The 17,858-nt window shown below is 38.9% G+C and overlaps 3 protein-coding genes across 4 annotated transcripts in view; 1 reads left to right on the top strand and 2 right to left on the bottom strand.

Annotated features, from left to right (window-relative positions):
* LOC144633957 (WD repeat-containing protein 90-like) overlaps window positions 1-7,619 on the bottom strand; it is a 36,173-nt gene extending 28,554 nt beyond the window's left edge. Inside the window, exons 1-8 of the mRNA XM_078492887.1 lie at window positions 7,503-7,619; window positions 5,965-6,056; window positions 5,272-5,593; window positions 3,936-4,450; window positions 3,499-3,570; window positions 2,691-2,834; window positions 583-630; window positions 324-392 (exon numbers count right to left, since the gene is read on the bottom strand). Of these exons, the coding sequence (XP_078349013.1) occupies window positions 324-392; window positions 583-630; window positions 2,691-2,834; window positions 3,499-3,570; window positions 3,936-4,450; window positions 5,272-5,593; window positions 5,965-6,056; window positions 7,503-7,512 (1,272 nt within the window). The 5' untranslated portion in view covers window positions 7,513-7,619. The remainder of the gene's footprint in view (window positions 1-323; window positions 393-582; window positions 631-2,690; window positions 2,835-3,498; window positions 3,571-3,935; window positions 4,451-5,271; window positions 5,594-5,964; window positions 6,057-7,502) is intronic.
* A 58-nt stretch (window positions 7,620-7,677) lies between these two features.
* On the top strand, window positions 7,678-15,243 carry LOC144633989 (UPF0193 protein EVG1 homolog). Its single transcript, XM_078492926.1, has 6 exons — window positions 7,678-7,801; window positions 7,885-7,947; window positions 9,186-9,380; window positions 9,931-10,077; window positions 11,013-11,113; window positions 13,018-15,243. The coding sequence occupies exons 1-6, from the start codon at window positions 7,711-7,713 to the stop codon at window positions 13,090-13,092; spliced, it is 672 nt and encodes a 223-aa protein (XP_078349052.1). The 5' UTR covers window positions 7,678-7,710; the 3' UTR covers window positions 13,093-15,243.
* The window catches only part of LOC144633959 (uncharacterized), a 22,102-nt gene continuing 19,473 nt past the window's right edge, over window positions 15,230-17,858 (bottom strand). For both annotated transcript variants that reach the window (XM_078492892.1, XM_078492893.1), the window contains exon 11: window positions 15,230-16,849. In XM_078492892.1, the coding sequence (XP_078349018.1) occupies window positions 16,770-16,849 (80 nt within the window). In that variant the 3' untranslated portion in view covers window positions 15,230-16,769. The remainder of the gene's footprint in view (window positions 16,850-17,858) is intronic.

Raw genomic sequence — 17,858 nt, 5'->3', positions numbered from 1 at the left:
CCCTTGGGTCAAACACTAGAGTTTTATCCACAGTTTTTTAAAAGGTACAGAACATGGTGGGTACAGTACACAATGTATTTACTCAAAAAAGTACCATGGCCCTTGCAAAACTTTGCATGGAAGAAGTTAAAAGACCAACTTTCAAAGAAGCAAAGTTTCAACTTGCATGCTTTCTTCTGCACATGCTTCAAATAGTTTGATAAGTATTCAAGCAAACTCTCATTCGACTCTTATCCTGAGCTCTTGTTGTTCTGATATGATCTAGCCTTCAGCATACTAGTATTTGTTTTGCAAGTGAATTCTTAAGTTAGCAACTGCATTACCTCACGGAAGGTACCGCCTCCAAACCCTACAACTCTTTTCAGTGACAAGATAGGATCTGGTTTGAGAGTCTACAAAAGGAAAATTGAACATTGATCAAAATAATTCAGTGCAATAGTTAAAAAAAACTCAGTTAGCTGGAGTGTAAGCTTACATACACACAACAAAAAAACAACCTTGGAATATTTTTGCTACATGTAGATATTTTAATTTCTTTGTTTCATAACTCAAAAGCTGTCTTAAAAATCTATTCCTTCTCACCGTAAAGTTTTCTGCCTTTGTAGCCTTTGGTATTTCTACTCTTTCGAGCTACAGAGTTCAACAAATAAAACAAAGTGAGCTTCAAACTCAGAATGAACATCAGCGGTCAAGCAAGAATAAGGAATAGTCAACATTAGATTTATTTTTGTGCAAAGCACAGTGGACTAATGGTTAATGTGTTGGCCAGTGGATTGAGCAGTCTTGATTTGAACCTTAGCCAGGGATGATATTTACAGCTTATAAAATAACTTATTTAAATTCAGGCTGAATTCTCAAGGCTGTGCTCTAGCGGTGCCCGGTCGCCTCAGGCGACAAACATTTGGTCTCGGGCGACCGAAAAATAAAACTGCTCGCCCGGCCGGGCACCCGGCCCTCTTGTTCGCCGTTCCACACTGTAGTATAGCAGGAGATTGATTGTAAAATTATGTTTTTGGCTGATTGATAATGTTATTTGTGGGAAAATAGGTTTCCGCACATTACGAAGTCAAATGTTTACGCTTGCCAGCGCTGTCAAGTTCCACATGATTTAACACAAGCTTGACTTTGCACGTGACAAAGTGCACGAACATTAAAAAAATATGTGTTGAAATCTTGAGTTTTTTCCTTGAGATGATTTAGTTTTCATTTATTTTGGTATATTAATAGTTTTCGTTAGTGCAGTGCGTTGGTGTTAACATAAAATGAAATTCTTCGTATATGCAAATTTCTGCCTCTTCGGCTTCGTCTGCAGATGTTTACATACATAGGAAAAGCGACAACTTGTTGCACTCTAAATCTTGCTAAAATGTAATTATCATAATTTAGCTTAAATCGAATTTATTTGTTTTTAGACTCGTTGTGGTAATCTCAAACAAAAATTCTTAACGACGTTAGGATTTAGGAGATATTTACGTTACTATTAAAGGATTTTCGTCGGATGTATCACAAGTTTGTCAAAATGCAGTGGCCGCTAAAAATAGTAACAAGCAACTCCGCCGTGTGTGAAATTATTACCTTTGATGAATTGCAAAAAATAAATAAATATAAGATTGTTTGCAGTTTCATGAATTTCTGCAAGTTTAAATCAATCCGTTTCTTAATCAAATCGAATGGATTAGTATAGATTATCATTCAAACGGTGGTTCTCTCAGCCTGACTGTTGAAAGAATAGAAACTCAACCTAATTAAATGTTCTTTCTTAAATTCTTGTGACGTCCTTTTTTTTTTTTTGAACTCTCGACAAATTAACCGCTGAAACAAGAAAAGCTTGCAATTAATTGTTTAAGCCTTAACTTCTCTGGCGTCCTTTTATGAAACTAGATAAAGTAAGGAATTTTTGCGAAAAGGACGAAATTTTCCCATTTTGGCGCGAAAATTTTCAATGGGTTTCCGTATGACAGCATACAGGAATTCGCACTTTTTCGACTCACAAAGCCGCTATATTTGCTGAGTGGAATAATTATTCTATGAATCCGAAATGTTGTGTTTATTTTTTGCAAGAGAGACTAAGCAAGATAAGAGGGCAGTAATGCATTAACCTGTCACTTGTTTAGGGTTTTACCATAATGTGATCATTGGAAATAAAACTTATTGTGGCTTTAAAACAACCTTCTCTGACAAACTCTCTGTATTAACATAGATGTAATGTTGTGTTACTGACAAAGTCAAAGTTGTTCATTGACAAGAAGCAACAAATATATATTTAATAGTGTGTGCTGTTAAATATAATCAACAAGAAATCTTAATTGGTTTTATGATTTAAATTCATTGGTTAATTAGTTATTAACTTATTAAACCATGATAATATTAATAAATTAATTAATTTAATAATTAATAATTTGAATAATTAATTAGTTTGGGCGACCAACCTGAAGGGCTGGGCACCCTACCTGGCAGGGTTGGGAGCCCGAAGGGCTCCCAGAAAATTTCCTTAGAGCACAGCCTTGATTCTCATATCTCTGTCCGGCAAAACCAGGCATTAATCCAACTGACATTCGAGTTTTGAATCTAATATCGTGGATGTAATATTGAACTACTCATTTCAAGTACCGACTATGGAAACAAACAATGAAATCAAATTCCACCTTGAGTATGAACATTTAGCTTTAAATAAAAACACTGTAGTGTACCTTATCTTTTTCTTTGTGCTGTTGAAGATTAGTAACAGTTTTGCTTGGATGAGCATATACGTGCACCTCTCCACCATCAGCATCTGTCAATTCAGCTCCATGCACCCCCACAGTTGGAAGAGCAGTGGGTATTACATGTTTTCGCTAGAACAACAAGACATACATGCATGAGTCTAAATTACAGATTGAACAACAACATTTTAGGAAGAATCTCTCACTTCTTTGGATTTTGAAGGAAGACAATGCTCTTCAAAACAAATATAAACAGAAATTGGTGCATTTCTTTGCTCATCACTACCTACTCTGTAAGTACCACTTTAATCTATTTACAGGTACTTGGTAATACCAGTACATTGCTTTACTTTGAATTCACTTAACCCATGAAATAAATTTTCATTCATCCATGGGAAATCCTTTATTTGCACAAAAAATTATTACAAAAACTAGATAATTAATAATTGTGAAGTCTTATTGGGTGACCCTATTTGGCGGAATGGCAGAATGATGGAATGTCACCAGTTTGCTTGCAGTTAGCTAAGTGCCTCACGCTGGTTTGCTTGCAGTTAGCTTCACCCCAGTTAGCTTACCTTTAGCTTTTAATCTGGTTTGCTTGCGGTTAGATTAACTTTGGTTTGCTTGCGGGTAGCTTTTGTTTGTTGGTTAGGGTAATATACTACCGCTGTTCTGTTATTCCGCTGAATATGCCAAACATTGTATTTAATTAGAGCCTGATATATCACTACAGTGTACCAAAATTGCATGATTAGGAATGTAAGTCAAATGTGTGTTCCTTTCAATAGATTTGTACCTTTTTTGTTATTTGCTTTTGTGGATTAAGTCTGTCCACCAATGCCACTCTTGAAGCTACAGCTTGATGTGTCTGCAATAGTAACACATTGTTGAGAAAGGTTTCTAGGATTTTCATTAAATGATGCTTGCCTTTAATTCAGTTACAAGTGTTCTAGTTATCGTGAACAAGCTTTTAATAAATAAGTCTATGCAGGCTAACTTTGACATTGAGGTATTTTCCAGTTTTTTACCGTATTGTGGTATTTGCTGAATTTTGTGTGGTATTTCGGTGTTCAGCACACCCCAATGTTCCCTTCTGGCTACAGTACATAAGGCCACCCTGCATGTCTTACACTATTCTTTGAAGCATGTAATAACAAAGTGGATAGCTAGTGTATGGCAGCCATAAGGTAGGGCAAGGTAGAATAATTATAGTGTACACAATGTATCCCATACCTTGCCTTCATCTTTTGTAAAAATTCTTTCAGAGGTTTCCAGAGGTGGTTTTCTACGGACATCGACATGGCTGACATGATTTAACCTAGTTCTTTTGTCCTGATAACGAGAACTTTCTTCTCGTGAGCTGACAGGAACTGAGTCAGCTTTGGGGCGACTCAGTGTAGACTTGACATTTGCCATGATTCCAAACTGGGCAACTTTAGAGTCAGGAGGAAACTTGATGTAATCATATAGCTCATGCCAATCTGCTCCTTTTGGTAAGGGAAATGCCATTTCTCTCGGCAAGGGACTTACACCTTGGTCCAACAAGCCTAGCTTTCTGGCTTCAGAAGCTGATATACCAGGCATGTAATCTATATCACTTGTGAAAAGTCCTTTGAGAAACATGTTGGCACACAAGCGCATGGTTTTCAGGTATGCATACTGACGGTTCAAGTAAACTGAGAGGATGTACCGGAAGTCTAGCACCAAAACAGTCCAGCGAGTTGACTGAGAGGTTGTGCCAACAAGACCTGATAACATAGAAAAACAAAACAAATTGGCACAATTGTTTTGACATTCATTTTCAAACCAATCCTTAACAAGCAGTCTGTCATTGATTCCTTTAAGTCATAAAAGGCCAAGGCCAAGGCCAATGGCCAAGTGCCAGTGCTTAATCATGGTTTCTAAAATGCTACAGGTCCCCCCAAACATGAGCTAATTGTGCTCATTTATATACCTGGAGAGGGTTAAGTGTCTTGTCTAAGAACACGAAACAGTGACACTGTCCAGGGATTATATTGTCCCTGGACTTTTTAAAAATATCCTCACACAACGGGTTTTACAGCAGGGTAAAAAATTTTGTGTCATCAATTTTTGCAACAACATAGTAATTTTTTTGAAAACACGGAAATAAAAAAAAAATTGGTAACAACAATATAAGATAGTGTAGCTAATTAGCTACCGTAGAATTCCGGTTATAAGCCCTGGGCTTATACAACTTCGTAAGGGTTTTTGGGTGGGCTTATAAGCGGAGGGGCTTATATTCGGGAGGGCTTATAAGCGGAAGGAAAAAACCGTTTCGAAACGAGCCTCGGGAGTGTTGATCGAAATATGTTTTTAAGTTAAAAACGCACAAAAAAGCAACATTTAGCCCTGTTCAGTACTGTCATCCGGTAGAGGGGGGCTTATATCCGGGGGTTGGGGGGGGGGGGCTTATAACCGGATGTTTTTTTTTGTTTCCAGGTTGACGGGCCTATAACCGGGGGAGCTTATAAGCGGGGGGGGGGGGGGGGGCTTATAACCGGAATTTTACGGTATTTCTTAGTTTGAAGTTACATGTACACATCCTTACTGGTTATAGTGCCTGCTTCACCAAGAGTAACTTCATCAACTGAACCTGGAGGAGGGCTTGATACAAATGGAAACTGTAGCCATGTTGATGTTGATTTGAACTCTTTAAACATGTTGGAGAACGAGATCCTGATGGCCAGTCCATCATCTGTTGCCACATCAATGTGCACTACAAAATACTTGCCAGCGATTGGTCGGAAGAGACAGTAGAGATAGCGACCAGTCAATCCCAGGGACTGGGTGCTTGTGCGAGGAAACTGGATAAAGTTACTGGCAGGAATTGAACCAGTGATTCTATAAACTGTGCCTTTTGTTTGTTTGTCCTAAGAAGCAAACAATACACTCTAAATATCTTTAGCAACAGCTTTATCTACACAAAAATAATTGGCTTATGCAAAACAATGTTGTTATGGCAATCTTCATGTACACTGTAGCTCCTACCCAATAAATACTAATTAAAAATGCTCTGAAAGTGTGCCAAGCAAATAGACAAAAAACAACTTTATTTTGTTCCTTGAATACGGAATTGAGTTCCAATGAAACATTATTGGCCATGGTGACCAATTTGTACTAAAGCAGTTATTTTATTTTGGTGATGATCACCAAAATAAAATAACTGCTTTAGTACAAATTCAGATGCTAGGAAGCAAGACACTGAAGAAGATTCATGATTGCTACACATTTTTTGACTTACCATTATGGTTGACACCTCGCCTTCTTTGGAGCACTTCTTCCATTCTCCAATGTTAAAATATTTGAACACATTAACATTGGGATGTTGCCAAACTTGAAAAATAAATGTTAAAGAAAAGTTGAGTAGCTTTTGAATAGTGTTTGTTGAATTTAAGTGTCAACTTGGAGTAAAAAAGGAAAAGGGTTTTATTTTGTTTAAAACAAGGTTGCACATCGGCTTCTTAAAAATAATGCAGTATTACCTTAACTTCCTTCCCTGTCCAGGTTCCTGGAATTTGTTCAAATTCCTTAAGCTTATGTATTGAAGGTGCATATAAACACACATACTAGTCAGGGCTGTCATTAAGGGCCGTAACCCATAATAATAATAATAATAATAATAATAATAACAACTTTATTTAAACACGGTAAAAAAGTTTAAAGCTAAAAGCTAGTGGGGCCGTGTACAAATTAAAAATTTAAAAAGACATATAAAAAGACATCCTAAAAATATTGAGAAGATAGAAATAATTTACTATTATAATAACAATTTAAAAATTCAATAAAATTTAAAAACATCATCGTTCAGTCTGACAGTCTGCGCGGATAACGCCTAAAAGCTAATGTTTTTAACACCTGCTACGGCTGAGTTTACTCAGTGTTACGGGTGAAGATGTTGATTGGTGTTATGTTACACTTGTATACAGAGCGAAATGCTACGGGTGATAAATTCAATGTAACGGCTGCTTATTAACTTAAAGATGAATTCCAGTCCGTACTGCGCAATCTCGGCTGCAATGTTTATGTGAGCCCACACGAAGGAATGTTTACAAACAACAATTCCGCAAAAAAACTTACCTTTTTCTTCATAATTAACGCCAGATATCCTTGCAGAACAAATAATAACGAGTAGAGGAACCTTGACGCTATTTCAAACCGACGTCTCAGCTCATCGGAAATTCTTGAACGAAACGAACTGTAATAGTGGACTAAAAAACTTCATGTATGCTGTCACCGAAGTGTAACGTTTCAACAAATTCAAAACAAAAACGAAAACAAACCCCGAGTCTGCGCAGTACGGACTGGAAATCAGCTTTAATGACAGCCCTGCTAGTGGCAGGGTATAGCTTATCAGAAAGTTAGTCTGCTTGGAAAATCCATCACCAACTTACTGTCCAAATCTTATTCATTATTGAAAATGGAAAATCTGTTCACTCAGTATTTTTGCAAATAACATTTACCAAAACTTAACCCTCCCACCCTAGAAAAAAACATGTGAGGCCTTCCCAGGAGAGTAGCTGCACATGTCAAAAAATGTCAGTTGCAAAATCATGTCATTTGTCGCTGTTTTGAAATTTCTGTGTCCTTTGTCGCGATCGACAGCACATTGAAATATGCATTTGAGAAATATTATATTGACATGTTAAAAACATATTTCTAAACAAGATACGTCATTTCTGCAGACAATAGTCTGTAGAAATGACTTCACAAGTTGTTTGTTTACTTAAAACTATCCTGTGTTATCAGAACTCACGCTGTAAAAACTCAAGCGCAACTTACACTTCGACATCTTGAGCTTCTTTCTATGTCTTTTCCTCTATTTCATTCATCTTCTTTGTCTCCAAACATTAAAAAAACTCGAGGAAATCCTTCCTTCCGAACTGTCCCTTGTTCGCGCCATATTTTCGAAGAATCTTTAACGAGCATGACAAAAACTCCACACCGCTAATCAGCTGTGTGCAGGCTCACATAGTAACAAGAAACAAAGATGGCGTCGAACAGGCAGCCCGTTGCCAAAGGAGGTTTGTGGACATCACATTCAGCTCCTGTCAGCAAGGAAACTCAAAATCTACTAAAAGGTAATACTAGATTTGCTACATATTCCTCACAAAGACTTTCAGGCTTTTGATGTTATTTTATACCTGGGAATTTTCATTGGCAGTTATGATGGAAGAGTCAAAATTGACGAACTTTCAACGGAGACAGTTGCAGGAAAACATGAAAAGTGAGTTTTGTATGAAGTCAGATACATAGAGATATTTTATTGTTTTAGATGCTGTCTTGGTCATTCTTTATTGTACGTCACTGGGGGGGATAAAATCCTACCTTGCTTTAAAAATATTTTTTTAATCTGCACCATCAAATTCCGAAATTCCCAGGGGGGGTACTCTGGATTTCAAATGACGGGGATGATCGAATGGGGGAAAAAATCAAGACCCAAAAAAATCCCTAGGGCTTCCGACATAACTCAAAAAAATCCCTAAATCAAAAAATTGACCCCAAAAAATCAACAGCAAAACACGTTTGTTTGTACTTTATTCGCAGAACTATGCAACCAAGGCACTACCACGAATCTTCAGATTATTTTAAATACCCAAATACATCCCTACTTATACTTGCAAAATTTCCCACCCAAAAAAATCCCGGAATCCAAAATTTCAAACCCAAAAAAATCCTTTGATCATCCCCGTCACTTCAAATCCCGTGTACCCCCCCCCCCTGGGCCGAAATTAAACACTTAAAATCCTTAACCTACCCTAGATAGATTTTATGAGCCAAATTAGTAACAAAAATACCCGAAGTCGTATGCTGCACTGTCTTACATGACTTGTATGTATCACTTTATTTGAACTGATTTGAGCAACCTCCCTATCCCCTTGCCCCTCTCTCAGACCTCATAACCTCAAAGAACTGGAAAACTGGAGAAAGCACTATCCACCCTTTCAATGGACCACTGTGTTGTCATGCAATCATTCCTCCTAAAAATTGTGAAGAAAAGATTGTGCGACAATACTGGGTAGCAAGTTAGAAAGAAAACTTTTAAGGTTAAGATTGGAGAGCACAGTGGCCCATCGGGCTTTTATCTCTGCCCACCATCCCCTCCACCCCAAATGGGATGTTACATGTAGTTCACTGCACAGGGGCAGATCTAGGGGAGAGGTTGCAGGGGGTCTGCACCCCCTCCCCCAGAGAAATGACTTATTCAATTGGTATAATTCTGAAAAAAAAAGTCAGGTACGCTATTCCTTAGTGGTGCCCCCCCTCCCCCCCCCCCCACCTCAAAAATTTTGGATCCATTCCTGCTGCAGGGTTGTATCTCCCCAGCATAAAACTGGTACGTATCTGTACACCTGGGTGAAGATAGACACTGCCAGGGCTGGAACCCTGAGAGCACTCATCCATCCTGCCACCCCCAGCCAGCACAATAAAATTTAAAAAGTTTTGTTTTTCTTTGTATTTTAGAAGGTGAATCTCTACCTGTTTCTTGCAATCCCACGACAAGTAGAAATGAGAGAGTACAGCCCAAGAGTGCACCTAAGAAACCTTTACCCAAAGTCATGAATGCAAGGCATCTGTCAGGTGGAAAGAGAACTAAGGATGCAATTGATGTGCAGCAAAGCTCAGTACCACAAGAAAATTACAGACCTGCTCCAGGAAGTATGTTGCAGTTTATTTTTTATCTCAGTTTATTTTTTATTTCAACGAGTTATTTTTTTCTGACTATTTTTTTTTTTCTCATACTAGGTAAATAAGTTAAGAGTAAAACAGCTCCCCTCCCTTGATGCCTCTTAACCACCCCCAACCCTCTTCACATATTTTCCTTGTAGAGAAATTTATATATTTGTGAAGCAGGACTTGAAAAAAACCTTGAACTGGACAAGCAGCTTTCACATTTTGCTAGCCAGGGGGCAGTAAGCCTGCGAATGCAAACATATTTATTTTCCGGCTGTCATTTCTCTCTGCTGAGAAACAACAGCCGTATGTATGTAGACCTGCATTCGCAGGCTAGGGGACAGTTGCACACTTGTTTTAGTTTACTTTTTTATGATTTATTTGGCAGATCCCTTGCCCAGTCCTGGTAAGTAAGCGTGGAAATGTTTTTTGTCTGGCAAGCAATTTACAGTACTTGTCCCTAGGCGACCAGACAGACTTTTTAAGCCCTTTGATGGGGATCACAGCTAATATTTTTGGCACTTTCAATTTCTAGAATTGATTTCAGAGAAAGATAAAAGAAGACTTCAGAATGTGATGGCCTATGGCGAGGATGGCAAAACCATTGAGGATGTTCCAAAACAGAAAAGACCTTCATCCAAAGAAATGGTGGAAGAAAAAGAAGTTGATCGATTTGATGAAGGTAACTGAATGCAGTTTTACATAGAATTGTTTGACAGGCCATGGTTTTTAGATACAGAAAATCGGATTTGTGCTTATTTTAAAATTTCAAAAACTGGGCACGAAATTATTTAAGCACAACTCTTAGATTGCTCTTCAAGGAAATCACCAGAGTGACGTAACTATTAAAAATGTTTTAGTTGTAATGTAATGTGGTGCAGGTCCCTGGATAAATCCCATTTGAAAATAAATGTACCCCATTTGAAAGAGGTGTCCCATTTAAAGTGTTTTTGTCTCACTGTGGGTGTTCGGGACAGAATGCCAATATTTTTAGCCATTTATTTGTTTAGGATTGTAAACGAACTATAGTAATAAAAAAATGACACAATACACTGTGTTGGTCATCTGGCTCAATCAGACATGAAAAATGGTATCTTTAAGGAGTCAATAAAAGCTTGAGTCATCTTCACCTTACTCTCCGCTGCTTCCTCGTTGGCCCCCCGCGGGGTCCTCCCGCGCCCCCCCCCCCTCCCCTCTCTCCCCCCCCTCTCCTCCCGGTGCCGCGCGGCCCCCGCTCGCGCCCCTCTGGTCCCCCCCCCCGCCTCGCCCGCCCCCCCGCCTCCCCCCGTCCCTCCGCGGCCTCGTCCTCCTCATGCCACCTCAAGATGGTCACCAGTTTAGGCCAGTTCAGGGCATTAATTCAAATTTTCCAATATGCATCCCTGTCACTTTCACATAAGAGTCCCCACCCCCTGCCCTGGGGACATACATGTATGCACCTTGATATCAGGTTACGCTTATCACATGACTGCACATTCTATATTTACGCTACATTAATATTAACAGTTGGTTTTCTTGATTACTGAGCATGTTTGTATGTTTTGTTTGAATGTAACTCTGTTCTTTCCTTGTAGCTTTTTTGATTAATATTTTTCTTATTAATTTTGATCTATACAGTTCTTCAAGAAATAGAAGACAGAAAAAGTTTCCTAGATGAGATGGAAGCCCTTGGACAAGGCAAAAAATATAGACCCATTATATCAACAGAAATATCACAGGTATAATTTTAATTTTTTTTAGCAAACAGTACCCATTAGGACATCATCATGGTGAAGTCTGCTTTAGAGTCTAGTGGCCCATCAGACCTTATCCCATTTTACATAGCGTAACGCAACTACTCCCTCCTAGTCCATCACAGGGTTACCCATTTATACACCTGGGTGAAGAGAGGCACCGTGAGGCACTATGACCCTATACCTGCCAACTCTCACGCCTTGGGTGTGAGTCTCACGCCTGCGAGTTGAAAACTTCGATCTCACGCCAACTCACGCTTACGAACCAATTTCTCACGCCTAGCCAAAAAATGTGAGTTATTACAACCACAAACGACACACTTTCCAAAAAATGTAAACTCAAACCACTGTGAGAAAAGAAAACTCCATGTAAAATGAGTAAATGGCGATACTTTCCCCGAAATCGCAGAGTTTTGACAGAGAAAAGCATCGGGAACGAGGTCGCGTTTAGCAAAACACGTCCACGCACTGGGATCGGGATATGTTCGGAACGTCTTCGGAATACTTCGGACATCTTCGGAAAACTTCGGACATTGTCGTATCGTCTTCGGAAATCCTGTCACTCTCACGATAAATATCTCACGCCTTTAACCAAGAAAAAGTTGGCAGGTATATGACCCTAGCCAGGCTTGAACCTGGACTTCTTGATCCAGATTCCAGCACACTATCATTTGGCCACCACCATCAAGCTAGTGGCAGGATAACCTGCGATCAGACGTTTTTTCCCTTGCAAAGATGAGAGAGGGAAAAAGAACGCCTGATACATTTATTTAAACGGCCGCCAACCGCCCCCAAATTAGGTGTCGTAGAACTGTCAAACCACTCTTTGTAGATGGCGGCAAATTCGGGACTCGGATTTCTTCGAGGCGTGAAAAAGGTCTGTAGAATATTATACATGTACAGCCTGTATAAAACTTCGCCGTACTAAAATAAAAATGCTTTCAGTAGCAGGGAGAAATGACACTCGCGAATATATATTTATCAGCGATAGATGCCGTCCCTTACAACTCACAAAAAAGGAATTTACAGATGAGCTGTTTCACGGCGCGGATAGCATCGTGCAGCTTTTAAGTAAACACTGTAAACATTCCAACACCTCTGGAATATTGTTGGGTGAATTGGTTTTCCCGAAACTCATTCGATGAACTGCCAAAACACCGTCACAAAAACAAATTACGCATTGTCGAACACTTTATCTGTTCTGCATTTAGAGAATTACACTTGAAATTTGTCAGGTCTTAACGTAGAAGAAAAATTGTCCTCGAAATTAACACGCCTCGTCTAAGCCATTAGCACCAGCTTTTGACCGGAAGTCTCGTTGAAATACTACAGCCAATCAGTCCACACCGCTTCATTTAGTATTGTTTCTCGACCAATCAGAAGAAAAACCAGAATCCGGTTTTTTTACATACGATCCGACAAGTAAATGTATCATGCCCTCCTTCCCCGGAGTGGTAAGTAGGGAGGGAGGGCATGATCTCAGGTTAGTGGCAGGATGGATGACATGAACCTCAACTTCTGATTACAACACCAGCACCCTAAACCTCTCAGCTAGGCTGCCTCCTAAATGTTTAGCCTCCTGTCTTTCTATAAGGGTGACACTCAAGACTTTTTGATCCCAATCAACAGCATTGTGTAGTTCCATAACTTATCCATGTACATCCCCCACAGAAGGGATTTCTCCTAAGACCCCCACCCCTCAGGGAATTACAAATTAGAGTGTAGGTTCATACATTTCTTAATAATGTTTTTGGTCTTTGAGACGCCCAACCATCCCCAGGAATTTCCAATCCCTTTTGTGGGGGGAGTATGGACAATTTCTGGAACCACACATTATAATTCTTGTAGGGTATGTTTAAAATGAATTATTTTTCTTCTTTATTTGACAGAAAATAAGGGAACTTGAGCTAATAGACAAAGAAAGAAGCCAAGAGCTCAATCTTGCTGAACTGGAGCAACAGTGAAGAATGGTGTAGAATAATCAACAGTGGTCAATAAAAGAGTTGCAAAAAATGTAAACTAGCTTGCTTGTAAAAAGAACAACAAAAATAGCACATCAAGCACGGAGAGTGCAGATATTTGAATACATGTAAACCTGTGAATAACCTGAAACGAAATTTCAGATGTTTTTAATTAATAATTTATGATTGAATGGTACTATTGTTTTAACTTTTTGCTACTGACAACAGGGCCCATCTTTAGCCATAGTGGAAAGATTTTCTTTCATCTGCCAAGAAATGGCTACTCCAGCTGTAATTTTTCTTTCTTTCAGTATGCCACTCCAAGATTGTGCATGATCCTGAGCTTCCAATATACCAGTAATCTGCTCCTTTGAAGATGGCTAGGGTCTAAAATAAGTTCCTAGTTATGAACTAGGTGAAAGCATAGCTGTGCATTCACAGAGCTTTCAAAAAGATTTTAAATTTAATACTAGGTGGTTCCCTTGTGAAGCACCTACCAGACAGCAATAAAAGAAGCTGAAAACATCTTGGGAGTCCCCTTTATAGGTACATCTAGCTGCATGAATTTTAGCTGATGATTCATGAAAGGATACCCACCAGAACTCCAGTTGGTGCTGGGTCTTAATAATATACCTGCATGTATCTAAAAACTTGCCTAGTTTCTTGGCCTCTATTTTTGTCTTGGTCAGGATACGTCACCGAAACAAGTAGTGACGTCAGTAATACTGTGAAGGCCAAGGGAAAAAGCTGTACAGGAACTACATTGTAGAGGCCCTGCCAGGGGAAAATCCAACAAGCAACATGGCCCGAAAAGTAGCGACAGCATACTAATAAAATTGCGACAAACGACAACCCTTATGGAAAAAACTTAAATTCCGACAAGGACAAGTAATTCATTTTTTTTTCCCTTCCGACAGCGACATTTAGAGCGATAAAACAGCGACATTGCACATATCTAAATTTAGACAAGCGACACAGGAACCCCCCCCCCCCCCCTGGCAGAAGACAGAAGCTGCATAACTCCGAACAAAACCATTAGTAGTTAATTATGGATCACACTTTCAGATTTTCTCACAACAGCTGCTTGTAAAAAATACTCTTTATTAAAATTATATTTATTACATTGTATAATTCTGTATCTGAGATATATTTATGTACATGTGTCAGAAGTGGGCATTAATTTAATACATTTGCGTAACAATTTATGCAATCAATTAATTTACCCTAATGGGCCATCTCCGAGATGCCATTCCAAGTCCTGTGCACAACCTTCCACATGGAAATGAGTTACAATGTCTTGCAAATCAAACTCATTTCCAGATGATAGGTTGTGCACCATGACGTGTTTTGCAACAGCGGTAAAAGACAACTCAGAAATGGCTTATATTATCCTTCTATTCCCAAACTCAAGATTTTCTGCACCTTTCAGTAACACATGAACACTGAAACCCAACTAACAATTGCGTTTTTTGCTGCCGCCAATCATAATTATGGCAACAGCCAACGAACCTTGAAAAACAGAAACAAACAACTTGGATCAAAGTCTACCAATCACAACCGTGACCTAATTTGAACCGGTTTAGTGTACTTCTGTTTCCTGAGTGGTCTGTTTTGATGATTGACAGCAGCAAGCAACATAACGTTGACTTAACAGAGTTCACGTGTTATTCAAAGACAGTAATTCAATTCATAATTTATTCTCCTAAAGATCTCCAAACATTTCTTCTAATGTTAGTTCTGAAAATGTGATGGAAAAATTATCAAGAGATAATATGTGCTAGTTGATAACTTTCTTTTCTTGTTTACTTTAACTACATTTATACTATAAGGAGAAGTGAAATTTTGATCTCTATTTAGAATATGGGGTTTCTTAGAAATTTGTGCTTTCAAAAGCAAGCATTTGCATTAAAAAACTCAGTTATAGCCTTGCTCTCTTAAAGCACTCATTAACATCAAGCATCCTAAAAGTGTAAGATGTAAACAGCTCTGCACCAAACTCCATAGGGTCTGGGTGCTGCCAAATTTAACTGGTTTAAACACATTAAAATGCAGTAAATAAATTATTGTTCCATTTGGAACATTTTCAAACCAGCAAGAAAATTCCTCCCCCTCCCCTCCCCTCCCCTCCCTTCCCTTCCCAACCCTCTGGTCGCCTACTACAATCCTCCGCTGATTCACCCCACCCACCATTATTTTTGATGAAAATTAAGTAGCTGACGATTCTTGGTATGCAAAGGTCATACCATTCTTGTTGCCATAGCTCTTTTCGTTTTTCTTAGCCGGCAGGGCCTTGGCACAGGGAAACAAAGGGCTCCTGGACACAGGATTTCCAGTTAGATTCTAGGACTTCCAGTCTTCATGTATGCAGTCATGATGTTTCTATATTATACTGTGTGAGAGAGTAATGGTGTTTTTGACTTCCATTCAAGATTTCTTTGTTTCAAACAGCCAATCAAAAAAAATTGAATTAATTAGAAAAATCCCATGTCCCCAGAGCCCTAGTTTGTTTCTTGTGCCAAGGCCCAACGGCTAACAGAAGCGAAAAGAGCTATGGCGACTAGAATAAGGTCATATATGCCAGTACACAAAATAAAGTTCAGCAAACACAAAGCCTTCATAATATTTCTGTTGTTGTTGTTTGATGTTTGGTTTTGTACATAAAAGCGGTACGCCTTAAAATACTGTTTTCATAAGGTTACAAAATAAAATTATTCTTGTGTATCTTAAATTAAAAGTCTGTGTTTATTGCATAACAAACAAGCAAGTAATTCCAGTCTACTGGTAGTTATTAACTAAGCCTGGTCAGTCAGTGTGAATTAAGTGTGAAAATGCCCCGGGGAGGGGGGGGGCACTCCCTTATTAGGGCTTAACGGGGACGTGCGGCCCGATAGGGTATGGTTTTCAGGCTTTTTTGTCTTGAACGGGGCATATATTCCACCCATTTTTGTCTTAAACAGGGTATCTTTGCATGGACCAAAGTCAAACAGGATAGGCTTATATGCCTGCAGAGGTGTAATAAGCTGAATTTTCACAAATCCTTCCGTGTTGCTGACTTACGTTGATTTCGGCATTGATACTTAGCTTAATTCACGATCACAACAAGCCAGTGAGGTACTTGTTTATGTCTTATACGGGGTATCAAAAATTGGCATTCTGTCTTAAACAGGGTAGGAAAATCAGAGGCTCGTGTCTTAAACAGGGTCAGGGTTTAGGAGGCCGGGCCGCACCTTCCTACCCGAAATTATGTCGAGTACCCCCCCCCCCCCCCCGGGAAATGCATACTGAAAGCAATTTCCTTCATATCAGGGAGACTTGTTGACCTGTACAGGAAACAGGGAGATTCTGTCTCACCAGATAATTTGGATAGTTGACATAGATGCTCTAGACATTTTGCCTATGTTCAATGTAGCTTATAGTTAAATAAATACTTTCGAGTTATCAAGAGTTTAAAAAATCAGGATTCTACTGTACCAGAAAATGAACTAGAAGCATTTAATTTTTGTTGCTTAACAATTCAATTGGCCATCTGCATAAGACAGTATTGAATACTGTTGTTACTAAGGAGAGAGTGTACAATAGTATCTAGTAAACTTTGGTTCAGGTAAAAGAGCAAATTGTCAAGTTTAACTATAAAACTTCTAAATATTTTTTTACTTGAATGCATGCATCAGGAGTTGCTGTTAACAATAAAATCTTGAAAATGCAACCTTGGTACAATCTGGTCTCTGGTTCCAGCGATTGTTGGGCAATGCAGCTATGCCTGTAAAAAATGGAGAATCATGTTGCCACTCAAAAAACCTTTTACAATTAATTTGTGACACTTTTGATTGCTTTCAAACAGGTTCCATTAGTTTGGCACAATGCTGCAACTAGCAAATGTGTTTACTCTGAATTGGCAAAGCCCATAAAACTCCATTATACTTGAAAATTAAAATAATTCAATTAAGAGTACTTTCAATTGTTTTCTACCTCATTATTGAGGAAATTTGAAATTTCTTTGTTAGTCATGTTGACAATGGATTTTAAATTTGTCAAGAACACAATAATTTTACAAAGCTCTAGCCTTCATGTAAATTAGATGGTGTTGAAGGTAGGAGAAGCCATTGATAGCACACCTCGATGTTTAAGGAGGTAATAAAGGAGCGCAGTCGTGAATCGAATAAAGACACCGAAGAAGTGCTAAGGGAATTTTTACGTAACGACTTAAAGATTCCAGAACAAGATGAAAGAAATATTCGTTTCGACAGAGTACACAGGATTTCATCGCGTCGTGCTTCCAACGCTCAAGATCTCAAACCTCGACCCATCATTGTTAAGTTGTCGGACTTCCTCGACAAAGAGTTTATTAAGTCCTTTATTAAAAATCTTACTAAAGGCAGTAAGCTCGGAATCGCCGATGATTTCCCTAAAGAAGTGGAAGAAATTAGAAAGAAGTTACACCCGGTGTTGAAGACCGCCAAACAACAGAAGCGAGCCGCATTTTTCAGAGTAGAGAAGCTCATTATAGACGGTTCACTCTACCGCGGACCTGAGACGAAAGCGTTTCCACTGTATGGACGTTTAATGGACGTTTAAATTAACTGTTAAAACATTGAAATCGATCACGGCCATATTGTGGTGGCCAATGTAACATTGCTCTACATTCACGTACCAGTATCTGATAATGCCGAACAAACAATTAGGTAAGTCCTTGATAGATGTAGTTATAATTTTTCTGTACCGCATAGTGTTAACTTTTTTGTTAAAATCCGTCTGGTTTTTCGTACTAT

This window comes from Oculina patagonica, chromosome 12, assembly GCF_052425735.1.
Source record: "Oculina patagonica isolate OP01 chromosome 12, crgOcupat, whole genome shotgun sequence".
NCBI lineage: Eukaryota > Metazoa > Cnidaria > Anthozoa > Scleractinia > Oculinidae > Oculina > Oculina patagonica.
Note: the sequence above shows the minus strand (reverse complement) of the source record. Positions and strands in the feature narration are given on the sequence as shown.